Raw genomic sequence first — 23,707 nt, 5'->3', positions numbered from 1 at the left:
AGCTCTCCTTTGTCATCTATTATTGCTGATTTAGTAATGCAAAAATTAGAGAAGATGACATTAAGTATAATGTTTAAAAATCATATATTTTTTTCGATATGTCGATGACTTATGCACTGCGATTCCTTCATCTGAGATTGTTACTTTTCTGGAATGTTTCAATTTGTTCCATAAATGTTATGAATTAAATATTATTTTGGATTAATGTATTAATTATAGGACAAATTTTTTTGCACTTATAATTATTACATATTAAAATTCTTTGACTTTTAATAACGTATATATTAATATCGTATTATAATAAATAAATGAAATGCAATTTGCAATATATTCTTTCTATTAAAAAATGAATAGCATAAATATTATGATACTTAATATGAATTCTTCTTAACTACAGAGAGTAAATTAACTTAAAATTTTATAGTCTTTTTCAGACGTGGGAATATAACATACGTACGCTTTTTTCAACAGCATAATCAACTTGCAATTTTTTATTCACAAATGTCTCACGTGAAATTCTTGGAAATTTGATGAAAATTTGAAACAAGAGAACACAGATTTAAAACTTCTTGTTACAAGTCGATTGTTCGACTTTCAAGAAGGAATATTAAGAGCATGCGCACAAGAAATATTTTTTGTTGTTCAAGAGGTAACATCGATTCATAACATGCAAAGGCGTCAGTCTTTAGAGAACACTGGACATGGAAAGTTTGAAATATGACCGAGGTACTTGATTATTGTAGCTGTAAAAAATTTTAAGAAAGTATTTACTTTATTTGCAATATGTGAAAATATTTGTAATAATAATAATTTATGTCTTATTATATCATATCATTAACAGAAATTATGAATTTTTGCTTTTTATCGTTTTAATGTATTTAATGTATCGTGTTTTTTATTAATATCTGAATTAATCTTAATATATGGGGCATTCCATCCCAAGTGTGCCACTCGTAAACTTTTGGATTTTTGATTTGGAAAATTTTGATATATTATACTCATCGGAAGAAGTTATCATGATTTTTTAAAATTTTTTTATCAATATAGAGGTATACATTTTTTTCAAAATTCGCAGTTCCAGTTTTCAAATGTCTATAACTTTGCAAAAAATAATTCAAATAAAACGTTTTTTAAAAATTGTTTGTTTTTTTCTCTACTTTAAAAAAATATATCAAAAAAGTTTAAAAAATTTTAACAAATTTTTTTTTAGTTTGAAGTAAAAAATCATCAATTGTATAAATTAATCGAGCTATTAATATTAAAAACAATATTACAAAAACAATAGTCAACTAAGAGCTAGTACACAGTTATTATTAATGTATGTTACAATTTTTTTTTATTCTTCACCTGTACTATATTTCCGACTGCTTTTTTCAACCATCTTCATGGTATAACATTAGGCTTAATAATTCAAAATTTAAATATAATTATTCTGAATGTAGGCATAATTAATTAACTCAGAGTAATTCTTTATTTATGGAGAATTATTCATCTGAATAGCTCTTCTTAACAAATTCAATATTTGTAAGATCTAAATACAAAATCCCATTCTATAATAACAAAAGTGCTTTTTATGTTCATTCCATTTAAAAAACTCACAGGTTGTACTAGTAATTTGCACTTCCATCCTATTACGCATAATTAAGAATACAAATTATATAAAATTTAACGATTAGACGTGTGTCTTCGTCCATATTTACGTAATGTTTAAAATTATAAATATGTAATCTACGTAATTTAAAATTATAAATTAAAAATAAAGTCAGTTTGACAAACATACCAATAATCTAATGAACAAAACATATAACATCTTTTTAAAAAACATAATATTAATTATTAAATTGATCAAGAATTGATGTATCCATGGCGAAAAAATTTGGTGTCCGTCTGTAAATTGAGCGCATTTGTTTGCAATTTTATGTGTATCATTTCAGATACTAATTTCTTCTCGAGATATCTCTCTCTATCTATCACTTTGACATTCTCCCAACCTATCGCATGATTATGCTGTAACTCATGTTCAGCTATGACAGATCTAATGTCATTGTTCTTGCGTAATTGGCTTTTATGTTTGATCTACATTGAGAATAATTGCATTTAAATTTTGGATTATTAAGCCTAATGTTAATATGCTATACCATGAAGATGGCTAAAAACAGCTGGAAAAGTCGGAAATATAGGTGAAGAATAAAGAAGAATTGTAACGTACATTAATAATAATTGTGTACTAAAATCATCAATTTTGGAAAGTATAACACATTTAATTTTTTCCAAAAAATTGTCATAAAAACTTTGATCAATTTAATAATTTTTAAGACTAGTGTAATCGTGGGAAAGCTTTTCTTTCTATTTTTTTCAAATTAAAACAATTTTTTTTCAATTTTCGTTTTTTACGCAATAAAATAATATGAAATCGTGATTTTGTTATGATCTACAATTTTTAATTTATTCTCAATGTAATAAATAACTTACTTTGATATTTTTATAATTTTTTTGAGAAATTACAAATTTTTTTATAATTAAAAAACCAATAAATATTTTTTGTCGAGAAAGTATCAAAATTTATTTTCTTGAACGTTTAAACAATTTGCATACTCTAGCTTCCTCAGAATTAGAATACTCTTTTATAAAATGATACAACCATCTTTATTAGGTTTGATGCAATGTAATTTTTGAATTTTTGAAATTGTTTTTGTGTTTTTATATCACTAAGTTTTCCTGCAGCTTCAATATAATTTTTCAATGATGAAAAATAAACAGTTATTTGAAATATTGTTTGATTTGGAAGCTTATGCATACAATTCGAGTAATTATTTGTTGAACTTACCGACTAATTACCGACTAGCTTGTGCAGCCATCCTTTTTACTGTCCCATTAATATCATCACAAAAGCCTTTACCATGAGCAGTAGCAAAAAAATGCTATTCAGCTGATATTTCGAAATCATTCTCATGATAATAGACGTTGACAGAATTTTTGAAATTTTTGTCAACGTCTATTATCATGAGAATGATTTTAAAATATCAGCTGAATGGCATTTTTTTGCTACTGCTCATAGTAAAGGTCCTTGTGATGATATTAGTGGGACAGTAAAAAAGATTTTGAAAAAAATTAAATATCATATTTTCAAAAATTGATAATTTTTTACTTCAAACTAAAAAATTTTTTTTAATTTTTGAAACTTTTTTAATATTTTATTTTAAGTAAAGAAAAAAAACAAACAATAAAAATATTTCATTTGAATTATTTTTCGCAAAATTATAAGCATTCGAAAACTGGAATTGCGAATTTTGAAAAAAAATTCATATCTCTATGTTGATAAAATAATTTGAAAAAAATCATGGTAGCTTCTTCCGATGAATACTATAATATATCAAAATTTCAGCCAAATAAAAAATCCAAAAATTCACGAGTAGCACACTTAAGATGGAATGTTCTTTATATAGATACATTAATATCTGCATTATGTTATTATATTATATGACATGTTGTAACCAGTTAGCTAATTACATTTAAGCTCAATCATATTTATTATTAGTTATTTGTTTCATCTTATGAATAATAATTCTATATGATTAAACTTCTAAGCAAAAATTGTGCGATATAGTATTAAATGTATTTCATTAAATAACTTTTTGTATATTGGCCCTAATTATGGTGTTAGCCTAATTATAGTAGAGGAAAGTCGCTGATACTGACATAGGTCTTCTAAAGTAACATTTCTTTATTTCTCAGAAACTATAATAATTGCAATTTATTAATACTAATAAAATCATCTGTTTAGCTAATTAAAGAAGTACAAACTCATAATTCGTGTATTTGTGGTTTGTTTCTATATTAAATTAGTTAAAAACGAATTCTACGAATGCGAAAATAAAATTCTAAAATACGATTTTCTTTTGCAAATTGCATAATTTAAATAATAGTGACTATATATATTATTAATAATATTATGTTATTTTAAATGCTTATAATTTCCTAAATCAGTTTTATTTATATTAGAAATTTAAAATGCTTATTAGCTGGTCGAAGCTGGATCTTCATTGCTTTAAATTCATTGCTTTAAATAATTCAATTTGAATTAAATATACACTGTATATGTACTTGCATATATACCATATTGTAGTCTTTTAGAACTGCGCGCTGAATTTTTCCGGATTATAAACCACTCTATGTAGTAATCGCGAATTAACTTTACAAGCAATTTAAATAATTTGATGCTACCTTCAAGCATCATATTATAAAGATGTTAATATGTTGAAACTGTTAATAAATTTATTGCGAAAAATATTACCTCGTTCGAGCTTGAACCTGGATTTCTTGTACGAGCGACCTAAGCCATCAAGGCCTTAGTAATATTCTTCGCAATAATCGGTACAATAAAGAAACAACTAAATGATTATTTATTTCTAAAAGACTACTTACTTCTAAAAGACTACAATATGATACATACGCAAGTACATATATAATGTATATTAGTAATTCAAGATTGAATTATTTAAAGCAATAAAGATCCAGCTTCGACCGTAATAGGCATTTTAAATTTCTAGTGTTGATTGTGTTTCTTACATATGCGGTCTAAAATAAAGATTCTTAATATTGTTTATTTAATATTGTTATTTTTTTCTCTTAGTTTTTTCATAATACGATTTTAGATTTAAAATTGGGGTGCAACGTAAATTGCTACACCTGTAAAACAGATCATAAGTTAACTTAATCCTTATAATGTTGCTTTATAGTGTCAAATAGCTCTATTGCAGCTGAAGACAATCATATTATATATGGAAATATTTGATGCATATATGAAAAAATTATTGCATTATTATATATCTTGAAAAGTTATTGCATTGCATACAATAGTTGCATCTTGCAGAGAACAGCATAAAGTAAATATGCATAAAGTAAATATAATTCAATAAAAATGTTTTGTAACAAAGTGAAAAGATTTTGGAATATCTTGTATACATTCACTTATAAATATTTTATATAGATAATTCCTGTAAAAGAAAAAAATAGGAATACGTAGCATTACTACCTACTGAGTCAATTTTGGAGCTCATTTTGTCAAACGCTCATTTTTCCTTGCCTAATAAAAAAATTAATTATTGCAAAATTGCAAATAGTATTATAAAAACTGCTTATACTATTTAATGGAAGACAGTTAGTTTGTATTTATGTTTTTAAAGTTTTATTTTTATCTTTTGTTTAAGAAATATTGTCTAAAAACAAAGTGATATGTCGGTATCGGTGACTTTCCTCTATATTTGGAATTGTGTAATCTTTTTAACAATCTTCGGACTTATCAAGGTTACTGCAACTTTCGAATGGGCGGTGAGACTAAACCGTTTCACTTTAAATTTCCTTGGACTTTGGCCTAAGAACATTCAAAATCCTCGGCAAAAGTTAATGTGCAATTTTCGAGTGCTAATAATTTTCCTGGGAATAACGTTCTGCCTTTTTATTCCTTCAATACATTCATTGATAACAGTTTATGGAGATATTTTACTGATATTAGATAATTTACAATTAACTTTACCAATTATGAGCTGCTTGATTAGAATAATAATTTTTTGGTGGAAAAAAGAAGGTAAATATTATTTTTAGTTTATAAGCTACAAGTATAGTAAATAATATACGAAATATTAAAAGTTGAATATTAATTATTATATTAAATCCTTCATTTATTCATAGATATAGAGATTCAGCTCATAAATAGATACATCTTACTTATTATTAAACTGTGAATATTTATGCAAAATACTTACTGAATATTAACTATATCGAACAGTTTTAACAGTTGATGTATTTAATAAAGAGTTATTAAAAAGTAAAGTAAAAAGGTTAGATTGTTATTCGTAAATATGCAATTTATGCAATTTATGCAAAATATACATTTTATGTAAAACATTCAGTTAAGTATTTTGCATAAATATTCGCAGTTTACTTATTTTATATATATATGTATGTATATATATATATATATATATATATATATATATATATATGTACAGGACTGGCATGTATTAAAAATACTTTTATTTAAATCATTTCACATCATTTGCAATACAAAGATATTTTATATTTTTTATTTTAGCGGATTACGCAAAAGTATTACGTATTTTTTATTTAAAATCGAAACATTGAAAGTTTTTTGCAATTTAAATAATAAGATTGATTATCAATGTTAATATTTGAAATATACAATATAAAATACTTTTATAATTTTTTATTAATATGAAATATAAAATGCAAAATACTTTATGTTCCCATGAAATACATAATACAAAATATTTTTATGTATTCTGAACAAACACAAAATACAAAATATAATCGTCTTATCAAATCGTTTTTCAAATACATGCCCAGCCCTATATATATATATATATGTGTGTGTATATATATATATATATATATATATATATATACATATACATATATACATATGTTAATAGGGTACATATGTTAATAGGATGCAATCCATTTGGCGCTAATGCTTCGAAGTTTTTGGTTGACAGATAAATATGATTGGTAGATATGTATAAAACTTAAAATACAATCTTTTAAATAAAATTCTTATCGCTAATTTTTTGATTAATTGTTTAGTAGGAAATTATCTTCCAATGACTCTGCCTTTGACATATGTTATCGAAGTCATGTCCCCGATGACTTTGAACAAATTTTAATCGTCGCTCGTTGTTCCTTAAAAAGTTATTAACAAAAATTCATCAATAAAACTAAGTTTCGGACACAACTGTGCTCTGATGAAACAAATTCTCTGTTTTACAGCGCAAAATATTTTCTTATATAATTTTTCTTATATGATTTTGCCTTATCGACAATAATTCTCCGCCAATTTAATTTTGGTTGTTTGTTAATCATTGATTCATGAACTGAGAAACCAAATTGAATATTTATTAAAGTAGAAAATTTTTAAATAAATAAACAAGTTTTCTGTCTTAAAGATACAAATATTTTACTTCAAAAACATAAATTTCCTGCTTTACAAATGATATTGTTCTTCATTACATGAATTACTCCTCTCCCCCCCCCTCTCTGCAAAAAAGTTAGACCAGTTAATTAATGTGTGATGACATATTTGTTTCTTTTTCAAGGAATGCTTTACAAATTCTTTGCTTTAAAACCGCATTTTTAAAATGAACTTTTTTTGTTGACAACTTTTTAACGGATAACGAGCGACAGCTAAAATTTGTTCAAAGTCACTCGGGATTCTGACAACATATGTTAAGGTTAAAATTATTAGAGGGTAGTCTCTTATACTAAATAATTAACTATTTTTAAATAATTAACCTAATAAATAACCATTTTTTCTAAATAAAAATATTATATAATTTATAAAACAGAATGTTATATTAATCTTTTCAGTATATACTCATGAACACGTACATTTATGTCAATAAAAAAAATTTACATATATACGTATGTAAATAATATTATTGAATTTACTTTTTTCGTAGATTAAATAATATTTCTGATTTTAAATTATAATATTATTATGCTTTAAACTTTAAAGAATTAAAAAAAATAACTGCTTTCATATGCTTTTTATGATTTACGATTGATTTTAATATATTTTTATTAAAAATATAACTGCTTTCATATACTTTTTATGATTTACGATTGATTTTAATATATCTTTATTATACTGTAAAACATGCATAAAATTATTTTCTTTTTAAGCTATTATACCGATTCTAAACATGATTATGAAGGATTGGAAAAAAATAAAAAATGATCAGGAGAGAAATTTAATGATACGAAGAGCACAAACTGCACGAATAATTATTACTTGTTCCTACTGCATAATAGCATTACAATGGACTTTCATTTCTGTACTGCCAATTTTTGGAGTGACAATGAGACTGACATCCAATATTACTGATCCAGGAAGGATGCTAATGCCTTTACAATCTCACTATATTTATGATATAACAAAAAGTCCGCAATATGAATTAACATTTATTAGTCAAGCAGTTTATTTAGTTATCGCCATGATGACTTATAGTGGAGTGGACAATTTTCTCAGTCTCGTGGTTTTTCATATATGCGGACAATTGGATATTCTTGCGAATCGTATGCAACATTTGGATAAATACAAAAATTATCCCCAAGTACTGAAATGCTGCATAGAAAAACATATTCATTTACTTAGGTTTGTAACTTGTAAGAAAACATATATGTATGTGATAATCTATATAAAATATTAATTTGATACATAAAATGTTTTTTATAGAGCTATTAATATCATTGAAGATACGTATAATAAAATACTTCTCTCTTTATTTATATATTTTGTGATACTCTTTGCTTTTTATGGATTTCGGATAATTAGTGTAAGTATTATTGAAATTGGAAATTGAATAAAAAAACGTTTATGTCTAAATTGTCTTGCTGAATAATTGTATACATTTTAATGATTATAATCAATAAGTTATTACATTTAAATTTATATAAATATTAATATTAATAGGAATAATTATGTTGTTTATGTTTTTTCATAATTTAATTAGCTATTCGATGAGGGAAATATGTCGATCATTCACTTAATTTATTTCATACCGACTATTATTAGTTTATTTACACACATGTATCTATATTGCGTCCTTGGCGAAATTTTACTGGCTCAGGTAATGAGTTACATGAATGTTTTATATTTCAGATTTATGTAAATTGATGTATAATTTTGCATGTTAACTATAAATTACTGTATATATATATATATATATATATAAAATATATAAAATAATGACTGATTTTTATTTATACATGAAGCAATGTATATAATAATTTATATTTAAAAGTATTTTTAATATTTTTAAGTGCAACAAGATATATTATATGGCATATAGTAGTAAATGGTACACTATGGATCCAACAGTTGCAAGAGATTTATTATTCTTAATGAAAAGAGGTTCTAAAGAGATTTATCTTACCGTTGGAAAAATGTCTCCTGTTACAATGGTCACATTTTGTAGTGTAAGATATTTTAATATTTATTATAATTATTATATTAAAATATTATTTAGTGTCATAAAAATTTAGTTGAAATCTACTATACCTGTATAAAATTTGAATTATTTATTTTATACGTATACAATCTTAATCAAATTTTATGATTATTTAACTATTAAATTTATATTGTTAATCATATTATTATTAAAAAAATATATTTTTTAGTTAGTAAAAACATCCATTGGTTTTATATCCGTTTTGCATACAAGAAAGTGATACAAAGTATGAAAAATGGAAACTTTTTGCCAATATTATGCAATTTCAATATAAAACACGATAGAAATGTGCCGATATTAACATGTCATTTGCAAATAAATATATCTTAATGCATTACTCAAGTAGAATATATCTAGAATTCTAAGCACCTAATGTGTTAATAGTATAAAAATGTATTAGTAGTATAAAAATATATTAGTTTTATATTAGTAGTATAAAAATATATTAGTTTTATATTAGTAGTATAAAAATATATTAGTTTTAAATTATAAAAAATGTCGGAAAATTTAATTGACTTGAGATAATCGTAATCTGCAGATACTTGTTAAATTGTAAGCCAATTTTTTTATATTTAATCACTTATTTTATATAATATGTTATTAATTAAATATGTTATTAGATATAAATAAATTAATTTTATATTACAATATTATGTTTCAAAAGTTATTTATTTAATAAAATAATAGTTATATTAAATATACAAAATATGTTTATTAGTTTCTATGACAGTCTTTCTCATTCACTTTTTTTGTAAATAGTTTTGAGATATAAAGTCATATCAATCATTTAAAATATAATATTTGTGTTTTCTTACATTAATCAACTTTTCTATTTATTTTGCATAAAAAATATATATGTATAATAATACACAAATGTACCTTACACTTTAATAACATATTTTGAAAATCAGTTACGATATAAGTTTTCAGTATATATTCAAATATGTCTCAACACAAATACGCACACACACACACACACACACACACACACACACACACACAATTACTCCTAAATAAATAATTCGTTAGATATTTTATGTTTTAAACTAATATTTAAATTAATATTTTGCATAGACACTAAAATACACACATACATTTATTTTTGATGAATATACTTTATTTTAATATTTTAATTTAATAAAATAATAGAAAAACTTTATTGTTAACTCAATTCTTTGCCTATGAATATATATATATATATATATATATATATATATATATATATATATATAGATATTAATCCAACTATGATATATATATATATATATATATATATATATATAGCTGCACAAAATATCGCATTATTATATGTTTTTTACGTCAAACTTTATGTAGTTATATAGTGCTTATAATCAATCTCCTATTATCTTTCTTGTTAGTGACACTTATTAAAGTTAAAATGCAATAAAAATGGATAGACTTAGATGATTAGAATTGCTTGTTGGGAAAATATCAAGGTTTACATCTGTTAACAGAAATCAATAAAAATATTTGTCTTATAAATGTATCTCTTAATAAATAAAAACTCTTTAAACTATGTAAAATTATGTGTACAAATAATTATTTTACAAAACTATAATGATAATTTTAAAACTAATTTAATGATTTAATTTATTATCCAATGACAAAAGATTATATATATATACGCATATGTAGTATTACAAACAATAAATAAGAAAGACATGTGATGATGATGTGAACACAACAATTGTTATCAATGAAGATATTCTAATATATATAGCCTGTTATTAACTACAGTTATAAACTATAGATTATAGAAGTGTGAGAGAACAATGGATATATACATCCGCCTTTTCTTTCCTGACATGACATTCCTCCGTTATTAAATTTTTTGTTCGCGAATATTTTGTGCGATGTTCGATATTGAAGTGATGGAAATTTCAGACGAAGATATAGAATACGAAGATAAGTACAGAATACTTAATACTTAATACTTTGTGTTCGTCTTTCTCAAAAATTATTATTGAGAGCATGCGCAAAGAAAGTTTTTCTCTGAATATGATTCGATTCATATTCATATACGATGCATATTATAAAACATATTATAACGCATATTATAAGAAAATAAAATTTGCTAAATTAATCTGCATGGAAAGCGTTTTCGAAGCGCTTTTCAGATTGCATCTCCCAAAACTGCTGTCGTTATGTATTTTGATTCATGTAAAACATTTTTCATGCATGAATATATACAAACCCAGTCAGAAATGATAATGGAATCGACATCGATTCTATGTCGATTCCATTATCATTTTTGACTGGGAATATGTATAAACATACATAATTTTGTATGAAATATGTCCATGTTCATATATTCCTCTCTCTTTCTTTTGTAAAATTACTTTTTAATGTAATAGAAATAACAATAGTAATGTAAAAACATTAAAAATAATTGAAAGAGTAATTTTTACATTATTTTATAAAAAAATCAATTTGAAGAAATGTAAAAAAAAATACTTACATATAACTATATATAAAATTATGCATAATTGTGTATAAGTAATTTTTTTAAACATTTTTCCAAACTTGTTTTTTTCTAAAATGAACAAGGCGAAAATTATCCCATTAATTATTTTTTATGTCTTCACGTTATTATTGGTATTTCTACACTAAAAAATAATGTTACAAAAGAAAGAGGGATGTATGAATATATATGGACATATATGATTATACATGTTTATAAATATTTATGTATGTTTATATATATATTTATATATACATATTAATGTACAAAAAATTTTTTACCGGAATTGTATGTAAATAACTCGGCAAATTTCAAGTCACACTGATCAAAAAATGATTATGCGCATGAAAAACGTTTTAAAAACGCTTTTTTAGCGTAGAAATATCGAGGTTTTGTAGATATTATTCCGGGAAGAAAATGTTTTATATAAAATTAAATATAAAAAAAAATTGTATATAAATAGACATTTTATTTGTAATATTTTATATAATTGTATATATATATATATATATATATATATATATATATATATATATATATATATATATATATATATATATATATATAGGAAGTAGTCTTCTCTCAGGTTTCTCTCTCTGTGATACTTTTGATGCGTTTTAAAACGCATCCAATAAACTAATTTGTCCAGACATGAATTCATATAAACGAGCCATTCATATTTCGTGCATCGACAGATGGCGGTCACAATGAGTGCATTCAGTACTACACCACTCAATGAGCTCTTGCATCTAATTGGCATATTCCAATAGATCCAAAAATATAGACCAAACAGATGCAAGAGCTCACTAAGTGTTCAGTGAGCGATTGTAGTACTGAATGCACTCAATTTTTTTCGAACATACCAGAACATATGGCGAAGAGTGAGCGGGGGTACAAGGTTTACGCAGATCATACGGGAGAAGGATGAAGATCGTCTACGATGCCGACGAGCTTCGTTGCTGTACGGTTTACCTGTTGATAGTCTCGAGGTCGATCTAACACAAGAGAATTGGCGATTAAGAGCGGGCTTCCGCCAAGCGGTATATTCTCGGTGAGTCACGTGCGCGATAGAGCGTCGGTTCTTCGTCGTAGTGGTGACAATTTTCATACAGAAACCAAGTGCGTACCGTGGTGAAATATATGCGCCCGCGTTCCGCGTGCCTTAATGATCGCGAAACACGCGTTGTCATTCACGCTCGCATGTAGTACGAGGTGGATTGGCGATGTTGCCCGCATGCACACGGTGATTCTAGTAGTTTCGCGTGTGACCCGATGATTTTCTAGCGATCATTTCGTCGGCCGCTTTTATGGGGATGATTGAAAAAATGTAAATGGTATTCGGTGTCTACCTGCGGAACTGAAGCTACTTCTTGGTACTTTCTTTTACAAAGCGATTGAAATTGTTTGAATAAGAGGATGGCAGTGCGTATCACTTTGGAGTGCGGACATACCTCGATGCTACGTATGCGTAGTACTCCTGAGGGGTACACGCATGATTGGGAGGTGTTCGTACGAGGAGTGGATAATGCAGATATACATCATTACATTGAGAAAGGTATACTTTCTTCTTAATTTAATCTTTATAATTGTATTAGTACGTTTAATTGTAGCGGATTTGAACAGAATTGGAGTAATGACATTGTATGTTTTATTATCAATAGTAAAGCATGTAACGTTCATAATCCAACCCAGATTGATAAAAATTTACTAAGTTAAAAACACTATTAGGAATTTATATACAATATTTGTATTTCTTCATTCTTTTTTTTCTTTTGTTTATATAATGTGACAAATTATCATACTATTTATCTTTACACTGTAAATGTTATTTTTTTTTAGACTTTCTTTTTATAAAAACAACTTCTTATATTTTTAGTGGTATTCCTCTTACATGATACATTTCGGAATCCTAAGAGAGTGCTCAAAGAACCACCATTTGTGGTGAAAGAATCTGGCTATGCAGGCTTTATAATACCGATTGAAATTTATTTGAAGAATAAAGATGAACCCAAGAAATTTCAAATATCATACGATCTGCATTTGCAGCAGAGTGGTCCGCCTATTAACAAGACTATACGTCACGTAGAAGTAATTCGTAATCCTTCTGACGATTTTAGGAAAAAGCTATTGAAAGGTGGAGCTGTAAGTCGTTTTTATCTAAATACTTATAGATTATTGTGTTTATATTAGAAGTAGAATATATTACAAGAAATATGTATACTCAATGTCAACATGTTAAGCAATGTATTGGTATGTTATATACTAATATAATAATTTTTCTAATTATATTTTATAATTTTAGGTCGTAGTATCCAGTAGAGATGGTTCATTAGAAAAAAGTGATACAAAAACATCCACGATGGTTGGCAAACCAAAATTAAATGGCAGCGAAAGCAAGAAGCATCGTATTACCGAATCTAAAACTTCTAATTCATTTCACGATTTATTTGGCCCTCCTATAAAAACAGCGCCTGTAAAGATATCACCAGATAGCAAAAAGACAAGTCAGTCTGATAAAAATTTAGTTCCTAAACCTTTAGCTATTACCGAAAAACTTGACAAAGTGGATAAAACAATTAAATTGAAGGAAAGTCCTCATAAAGATAGTAGAAAGGACAAAATAGATGAGAAAAAGGATAAAAAGGTTAGAGATAGTTCTAAAGATCAACTTAGGAGTAAAGATAAATCCAAGAGACCTCCTAGTCCTGGAAGTAAAAGTCATTCAAGTCCTGGTAGCAAAAGACCAGCATCACCCGTCACAACAAAGAAGCCGTTAAGTCCTTTGCCACCTACAAAACGATCTCTATCTCCTAAATCAAAGGAAAGGGATATGAAGAAAATTACACTAGAAAAAGAGAAAGATAGTAAAGAGAAGGAAAAGGCGAAAAATAACTCCAGAAATGATGTAGATTCTTCTTCAAAATCTGAAAAAAAGAAAGATAAGAAGAAACACAAAGATGATAAGGACAAAGAAAGAAAAGATAAATATAAAGAATCAGAAAAAATCAATGTTAAAGATGTCACAAAGATAATCGAGAAAAAATCTGAAAAAACGGATAAAGAGAAATCAGACAAGGAGAAATTTCAAGAACACAAATCGTCAAAAGATGACAGAAAATCGCCAAAAACTGGTAAAGAAAATGATAAAGTGAAAGAGGATAAAGCGATAAAAGAGAAGTCGGAGAAAAGTGAAAAACCTGAAAAAGCAAAAGACGGCAAATACGATAAAGATCGGCCGAAACATAAACATAAAAAAAGGGAGAAAAAGGATAAACGAGATAGTAAAGATCGAGAAAAGAAAGAAAAACGTGATAGGAGTAAGGATGAGAGTGAAAAACAGAATAACGCGTCTTCACTAATCGGGAATCCATTATCATCCCTTTTGACAGAGATTCCAGAAAGAGACAGTAGCGATTCAGCACCTTCGATAGATGACGATTCATTACCTGAAAGTAAATCTATGCTTAATATTAAAAAGGAGCCAGACCATGTAATATCCATCGTTCCAACAGAAACAGCAAAACCACTTTCTCCTGGTATATCGGTGGATGTGAAGAAAGAGAAAAGTGATCGTAGCAGACGAGACAAGTCCAAAGGAAGTAAAGGCGAAGAGAGAGAAAATCGAAAAAGGAAGAGAAGTAAAGAAGACGACGAAGTTCTAACAAAACGTGAGAAGAGAGGTCAATCAACCTCTCCACCTTTGGAGCCAGTTTCATCGAGCCAATCTCCAGTCGCGATGGATGTTGATACTATTCATCATTTAGAAAAAGAGGTGAAGAAGGAAAAGGACGATCATGTTGTCAATATGACTGACAACGTAAACAATAAAGACAATGATCCTGAACAAGTGGCTCCAGATTCTACAAATACTACTGATGCAGATATTAGTGAACCGCCAGTGTTTTCTGAGGATTATGTATCCCAACTGAAGGATTTGCAACAAAAAATAATGACATTGCAAGATAATGACGAGCTACAAAGAGTCGTACAAGTAATTGCAGAAACTGGTCAATATGAAATCACTAAGAAGACATTTGATTTTGATCTATGTGCATTGGATCGTAGAACTGTGCAGCGTCTTCAACAGTTTTTTTCTGCATCGTGACCATCTGTAATATAAAAGGCATGTCGTATTAATTTATATAGATATATTTAAAAAAAAAGATCATATAATCTTATCGATTTAATCGATAACAAACTTTTTAATGATAAAAATGTTACTCTAATCGTGAGACCCCAGAAGAATTTTTGAATACATTTTTCAGTTTAATCATATTATTGCAATATCTATGCAGATTAGAAATATACCATTTGTAGTAATTTGTGCAGATTAAACTCTTGTGATAGTAAGTATAATATGTAAAATAAAATATTTTTTTAGTTCTTTTTCACACAATTCTTAAGAAATTATCAGCAAATGCTGCTATATAATTTATATATATATTGGCAAAATTTGCCAAGAAAATATAATAATAGCAAAGATCAAGTAGCATCTGTAATATAGTCCAGTGATTAGTAATAGAAATCGAGTAGATTCTGCTAAATGCATTCTGCTGACTGCTGACACATTAAACACATTGGTAGCAAGTTGATAGCAAAAATCGAGCAAAATCTATCGCTAATTAGACTTTGTCTTCGTACTGTATTTAATACAATAAATTGTTAGATATCAAAGTAGCAACAATCCAATTCTTTAAGTCAAATAATATGTTATTTTTTACTTCTATGTGCATCAAAATCATGATATAAATCGATTTCTAGGTAATTTTAAAGTAAATATCCATATTAATGTATTTAGTAAATAATAAACCGAATTTGAATTATAATTAACAGAAAAGCTTTATGATTAAATCAATTTAAGGACATTAAGGAACATCAAAGCCAACGCAGTTTTTTTTCTTACGTTAGGCTTTGACCTATGTTACGTCTCTCATATGCTTGTGATGCACACTGATTATTTAATTGCCACGAGCATATCTAATATAGTTATTTATGTTAAAGTATTACACTGAGGATGACCTACATAGAGATCGAAATGTTTGCGTTACATGATTGTTGTATAATAATAATGACAGATTAGCATAAACAACCACGTTGGCTTTAATGCTCCCTTAAACTGAATTTAAATTAAATTAATACATTTAATATTTGGTTAGAAAATTCGTGTCGTTTTTTTAGCTCAAAATTATGCAAAGAATATATTTATTGTTATTATACTATTCAGTATAATTATTACAGGCTACGCGATCCACTATGATGATATAAATGCTTCGAAGTATTTTTTGATTGGTCAATTAGTAAAATTCTTTCTTCCGATTGATCAATCAAACGCTTCGAAGCATTTATATCATCATAGTGGATCGCGTAGCCTGTAATAATTATACTGAATAGTATAATAACAACAAATATATTCCAAGTGCCAAGTGGCCCACCTCCTCAATAGAGCAAAGTTTTAGCTTTAAAAATTTGTTTTTTAAATTGCGGTACGATGATTTGTAACGAAGCATTATAACGAGATTTATAACGAGCAATCAAAGTTAAAATACTCCTTTTATTTAATTTGCGATAACTCAGTAACAAAAAATCTTAGGAATATTTTTAAAAAACGATTTTGTAAGGAAAACTTTAAGCTTTCACTTGGATGGAAAAAACCGAAAATTTTCGCAAATTTTTTTTGGGAAAATGATAAATCCGAAGTTAGAAGTAAATTTTCTATGTTTTTCAGCTTCCAGTTTTCTGTATGTAAAAATTACCAAACTCACAAAAACTCAAAAAACATAGTAAACTTTCGAAGATAGAAATTTCAAGCTTCAAAACTATTTTTTTTTAAATTTAATTTTGTTTAAATAATAAGAATAACAATTAATATTGAAGAACTCCTTGATATTTAATAATATAAAGACTAGAATATTCGTTTATTTTTTACGAAGATATTGTAAATACAATTTTGTGTAAAAAAAATGGCACTTTCTGACCCAATATATTTTCTTGAGTTAAACTATCTAACTTCATGTTTTAGTTAAATTTACATATTAAGCAGCGACTTATAGAAATAATAAAAAATAATTCAAATTAGGTATAATTTGACGTTATGAATTTATCAGTGTAGATTTTGCTTGATTTTTGTTGTTAATATATGCTTCTTTTAATTTTTCCTATCTTGATTATTCTGCTTTCTCTTTTTTATGATTATGTTTTAGATGATCTTTACTGTCCTTTACTTCCTCAAATTTTCGAACTCTTCTTATCTTTATTATCCTTTGTCTTCATTATTTTTTTTTATCATTAGATTTGTTTTTTATTGCTGAATTATAGAACTAGTATAAGAAGTATACTGAAGCGTTCTTTATTGCAGACCTGGTGGTATAAATGATACTGTTCTTTATTGCAATATAGCGAAACTCAGTGCAAAAATTCACTGAACTGGTTGCATTAGAGTCAGTGCAAACAGTGCAGGAACACGCGGAAATGGTTGCATTCAGTAAAACATAATTTTTGCATATTATATATTAATAATTATGCCTAAATGTAATTATATATGTTATCTGTATTTTTACCATCTTTGATTATTTCTAATGTTAAATTGCAATTACATCTTCTTAATCAAATGAATCTAATAATAATATTATTGGGTGAAAAATAAAATTTCGTATTTTTAGGTGACATTCAAAATCTAAAAATACAAAGTTACTTTTCATTCAACCCAATAACAGTAGGATCAGACATGTACACCATGATTGCACTTTAACGTTTTTTATTACCTTTTATTATCGTTTTTTACTCTGTGTGTCCTCGCTCAGTTTTAGTTCAAGTTTAGTTCTAGTGCAATTATAATGCAATAAGAACAAACCTATTTTCTTTTCCAAGTTTTTTTTCCTACCATTTTATATTATGTCTACATTATAATTTACTAATAATTTATCTAAAAATATGAAAAATCTATAATTATTACTCTCGTGTTTGCTTCTATTTCTTTTCTCGATCCTTACTATCACGCTTATCCTTTTTTCTTTTTTTTTATGTTTATTATTTCGGCTGATTTATAATATTTTATTTTACTTTTTCAGATTTTTCACTCTTCTCTGATTTCTCTTTTATCATTTTATCACGTTCTTTATCATGTTCTTTCACTTTATTATGTTCTTTGTCAGTTTTTGGCGATTTTCTACTATTTTTTATATTACTATTTACTTCTTCGGGCTTTTTCTTCTCTAATTTCTCTTTTCTCATTTTATCTTTTATTTTCTTTAATATTAAATTTTTGAAAAAATTTGTTTTTAATTTCATTGAAATATATAAAAAATAGTCAAATCTAGAATATCTAATATTTAATACTAATAATTTTGATGTCTTTAAAATTTAACTTGTATAATAAATATAAAAATTTTATTTATTAAAACGCAAAACATTTCCAAAATATATGTGAAAATATCCAATTATATAAAAGATGCAATATGTGAAAATAGACCTAACGTATACAAAGATATAACGTATAGAATAGAGATCCAACATAAAAAATACAATATGTATAAACGTATATATAGCAAAACCCAACATGTAAAGATTTATATCTAATATAAAGTAGATGAAGATTATAGAAAGTTTAACATAAACAAAGATTTAGCGCTTTGCTATTTTTTAGAATTGGCAATGTTCTTTTGGGGGATATTTAAAATCGTCTTGATAATGCATTTATTATATTATATAAACACAACAAAGTTGATTTTATATAGCACATGTGTCACATGCAGCACTGATTTATTAATACAAGAAGTATTAAGGTTCCCGAGTAGTCACCACAGTTATATTGAATCGTAACATCAAAAGCGAAAAATGACACATTTTTTATCATGTGTTATTTGTAAACAAAGACAATTTGGACAAAACGGAATGATGAGATCGCTTAAAACTTTAAAAATTGTAATAATGGAGAAAGTTATTCTTATCCCCTCTAATAATCAGTAAATAATCATAAAAAGTGATAAAGGCACATGAAGTGCATATGCGTAGCTTATTTTCACTTTCACGTGCTTTTTATCACTTTTTATGATTATTTATCGATTGTCAGGCGAAATAAGAATAACTTTCGTTCATTTTTACAATTGTTTTAAAGCAATATCATCATTTTGTTTTATCCAAATTGTCTTTATAATGGCACATAAAATAATGGCACATAAAAATTAACATATCATTTCTCGCTTTTGACGTCACAATACAATATGGCTGTGGTGATTACTCACTTGCCTTAAATATGTGTATTATATTTGCTTTGTAATATATGTAAACGTACAGATTACAGATATGCATTTCCTTTTTTTTTAAGAGTAAATACTTATTAATTCATCGCAAACTTATTTCTGTGTTTAACATAAGCATTAATTTGTAATAAATTACATAACATTATCATAAATTAATACTTGTGTTGAACATAAAAATACCAGCTAATAATTCAATATTTACTTTGAAAAAGGGAAATATATCTACATATGTATATTACAAAGAAGATACAATATTTGTATTTAAGATTTAGTATTGTGTATTTATATAGTATGTATTATACAAAATATATAGGTAAATGAAAAAGAGTTATGGGATAACTCGTGTGATGTTAAAATATATTAGATAAAATATCATAAGCATCTCTCTCTTAAGAAATTATCCCAATGTAATATTTTGCAGGTTATACTATTGAGTTATACATTTATAACAGAGCGTATTGTTATTATACATTTTTTTAAGATCAGTCGCTATTGTCTATTTGGTATAAATTCTATACCAAAATTTAAAATACTATATATATATATATATTATGTATTTTATGTAATACACTGCATGTTGTATCAATTAATTTTTTTTCCTCGGTAGCTCTTCCTTTTTAAAGTAAAAATTAATTTTATTAAATAGAATTGGCGTACTTATGACTTTGTCACATAAGCTATCTTCTTCGACTTTTATTTCATAATCTATTAATCTTTAATTTTCGTAACATTAAAAAATGTATATTATACAATGATGTATTCTTGTATCATAGACCAGTCATAATGTTACGTGCAATTGATACATCAAATAATCTAACGTTTTGATAATATAAAAAAAATGGTAAAATATGTTTATATTACATAAATTAAGGCATTATATATAGTTCTTTTTTGTTGTATGCCATTCATAAGAATGTTAACAAAGAGCGTGAAATATCGCAATTTACGCAGTTATATTTCAAAAAGTATGCCGTTATCTATCGAGTTAAATGTATATACGCGTATGTACATATGTGTGTGTATGTTATATTATGTGTGCTTGTTGATTGAAATACTCAATGTTATGTCGTTCTGTTCTGTATACATTGTCATAGCCAAACACGAATAAATGAAAGAATGTCTTTTCAAGATGGTGCCGTATCAATTGTATTGAACATCTTAGAAATCTAATCATCTTTTAATTTTTTTTTTTTTAGAATAACACGTTTTATTTTCTAATTTTACATATGTATTTACGAATATGTTTATAAAAATTCATGTTTATTCACATTTTTAGTTCGACGATAAGTACTCTTTAAAACTTCTTATTTTATTAAAAGACATTAAGATTTTATTAGACGATATTAAGGATATTTTGAGATGCTTTATTAGTTGTACGATATTAGATTAATTGCTACATACAGCTTTATTTTTTAATTTTCTCTTAAAAATATAATAATTTTATAATACTGAAATCTGTAAAATATGTGGCAAACTATCTGTCTGATACACAGAAGTGTAAAACAATTAATAACGCTGAAATAATGCAGCGGTTTTTGACAGCTGAGAAATGTATTATTATTTTAGGAATTATTGACACAACTAAAATATATATAAATAAATATATTAAAGTACATTTATTAATATATATTATACATAATATATATTATATATATTATGTATATTAATATGTAATAAATTTTATATAATACGATTAATATTTTTAATAATATTATATAATATATATTACATATTTATTACATAAGTATTATGGTTGTGTCAATAATTTCATATATTAGGTTTCAGGATTACAAAATTATTATGTTTTTAAGGTTAAACTAACAAATAAACATAGCAAATAATCTGTCATTACATAATCAATATAGCATCTTAAGTCAAGTTTTAACTGGATTCTAAATTTTTATTTTTAACGTTTCTATCCAAAGAGATATGCATTCATATGTATACACAGGTCTAAATGAAAATCTTACACCTTATTTAAGAATGATATTTACATTATTACGTGAGAGTTAATACTGATTGTGAAATGTTGAAGTGAAATCGGTTATACATGTATGAGTCGCACTCATAAATTTGATTATTATAATGAATGCGGTTTCTGCCATATTGCCTGTTAATAAATTAATTAGCTTAGCACACATATTTATGATTGTAGTAAATTATTACATTATCATTCGCGGTTTAATCACAATTTGTGATTAATTTAATCGATATGTTGTTATTAAACTTATCTTCCTTTCTTTAACTTCATTTTTAATTGTTATTGCATGATTGGCGTTAAAGATTTTTGAATTTATTTTGCTGAATGTGTCAATCACGATATACATATGGAGGAATTAAAAACAATAAGCTGTATTCAGCAGAACAAACTAATCAGTTAGTGCTTAGTGATTCTTTAATACGATTGGTTTTTACCTTTAGTTCTTCGTTGGATCTAAATCTAGGAATCAATTATATCAAAAAATCACTAAGCGCTACCTAATTAAGTTTTCTCTGCTGAATACAGCTATAGTGATGTAAGTCATTTTTTTTTAAACCTATCGATTTGAGATTATTGGTCTACTAAAGCAAATGTATTACAAATCTTTTGTTTCTCGAAATCATAAAAGTGACTCCATCACTGTGGCTTTCACTCCTTCATTTATATGTATATTCCTTATGATGATAAATTAAGGCGTTTTCTAATCAAATAATAAGATATTTTTTACATCGGTTAAAGGAGACCGAATGATAAGACTAGATGTTATCTTTTTAGATGCCTTTTTCAGAACAAATTTTGTTACAATTTTACGAATGACATTTTTTACAAATGTCGATGTATTAAATTTGCTCGTGCAGATCGGAAAAATCTATATCACGTTATAGAATATTCATGCGAATATTTAGAATTTATCTCTTTGAGAAATTCATAAATTATGATGAATTAAAATTTACATACGTTTTTATCATGATGTGATGCACAGTTCAATATATTGCTGCATAATTGTATAATCTTTCTCTAGATTGCGATCTTTATCCCTTTATTTATCGTCTTGCATTAACTACAGTTAAAATCCTTTAAAGTGGATTTTCTGAATTCTATTTAATGTAAAGATCATCCTTCATAATGGTGGAACTGAAAATCATATATCTACAATGTTTAATGTTGACTGTATGGATCATTGTTTTTTTATAATCATGTTTGAACGGTGCGATGTACGTTAATAGTAATACTTTGTGAAATGCGTCTGAGTACACTTGATCTAATCATAATATAATATTTAATTGCATATGCATAATCGCTAAGATTATTTTATTGCGGTTTTGTAAGAATTTTTAGGTCAATGTTATGTAAAGTTCATAGATGCACAAGTATCATTTCTCACGAGTCTTATTTACATGTACATAGTAGATGAAAATAGCGTGCGAAATGAAAAGTGCTCTATGACTTTGGAAACATAGTACAAGACAAAACTGCTCGATTTATATCCTATTTGATGATATACGTTCTATGTACATTTATTAAATATATATTAAAAAATAATAAATGTCTTGAGAATAATCCAAATGCTTTTTAATACTTATTATTATACGAAATATTATTGGTTTATTACTAGTTCCTCAAATTGTGATTTTTTTTTTATCGATAGAAGTAGTAGGTATTCCTATAAAGAGATTGTAATTCAAAATACAAGTATTTTACGAACTCATAATTTAGATAGAATATTTTGAAATTATATATTTATTGTATTTTAAGTGCGCTCCTCTTTTGTACTAGAAAAAGATATAGGTATTTCTGCGGAAGAGATTGAAATTGAAAAACATGTATTTTAAAAATTTCTTGTTAGAAATTAAAACACGATATATGTATCTCCATTCATTTCTTTTTTTTCGAGTTTGCTGGTTATTTAATCCTTCATGATCTCATTTAAAAAAAACTACACGATGGTTACTCTGAGTTA

At 26.1% G+C, this 23,707-nt stretch overlaps 2 protein-coding genes across 2 annotated transcripts; both read left to right on the top strand.

Moving 5' to 3' along the window:
* Positions 1-431: 431 nt before the first annotated feature.
* On the top strand, positions 432-9,661 carry LOC105151580 (odorant receptor 13a-like). Its single transcript, XM_087414068.1, has 6 exons — positions 432-726; positions 7,699-8,170; positions 8,252-8,351; positions 8,529-8,645; positions 8,839-8,994; positions 9,196-9,661. The coding sequence occupies exons 1-6, from the start codon at positions 702-704 to the stop codon at positions 9,244-9,246; spliced, it is 921 nt and encodes a 306-aa protein (XP_087270194.1). The 5' UTR covers positions 432-701; the 3' UTR covers positions 9,247-9,661.
* Positions 9,662-12,363: 2,702 nt separating this feature from the next.
* Positions 12,364-23,621, top strand: ear (ENL/AF9-related super elongation complex transcription factor). The gene is made up of 3 exons (XM_011065332.2): positions 12,364-13,063; positions 13,385-13,650; positions 13,811-23,621. The coding sequence occupies exons 1-3, from the start codon at positions 12,925-12,927 to the stop codon at positions 15,611-15,613; spliced, it is 2,208 nt and encodes a 735-aa protein (XP_011063634.1). The 5' UTR covers positions 12,364-12,924; the 3' UTR covers positions 15,614-23,621.
* Positions 23,622-23,707: the final 86 nt, after the last annotated feature.

Source organism: Acromyrmex echinatior, chromosome 15 (genome assembly GCF_024713525.1).
Source record: "Acromyrmex echinatior isolate Ae372 chromosome 15, ASM2471352v2, whole genome shotgun sequence".
Classification (NCBI taxonomy): Eukaryota; Metazoa; Arthropoda; class Insecta; order Hymenoptera; family Formicidae; genus Acromyrmex; species Acromyrmex echinatior.
The sequence above is the reverse complement of the archived record's forward strand: the minus strand, read 5'-3'. Positions and strand labels throughout refer to the sequence as shown.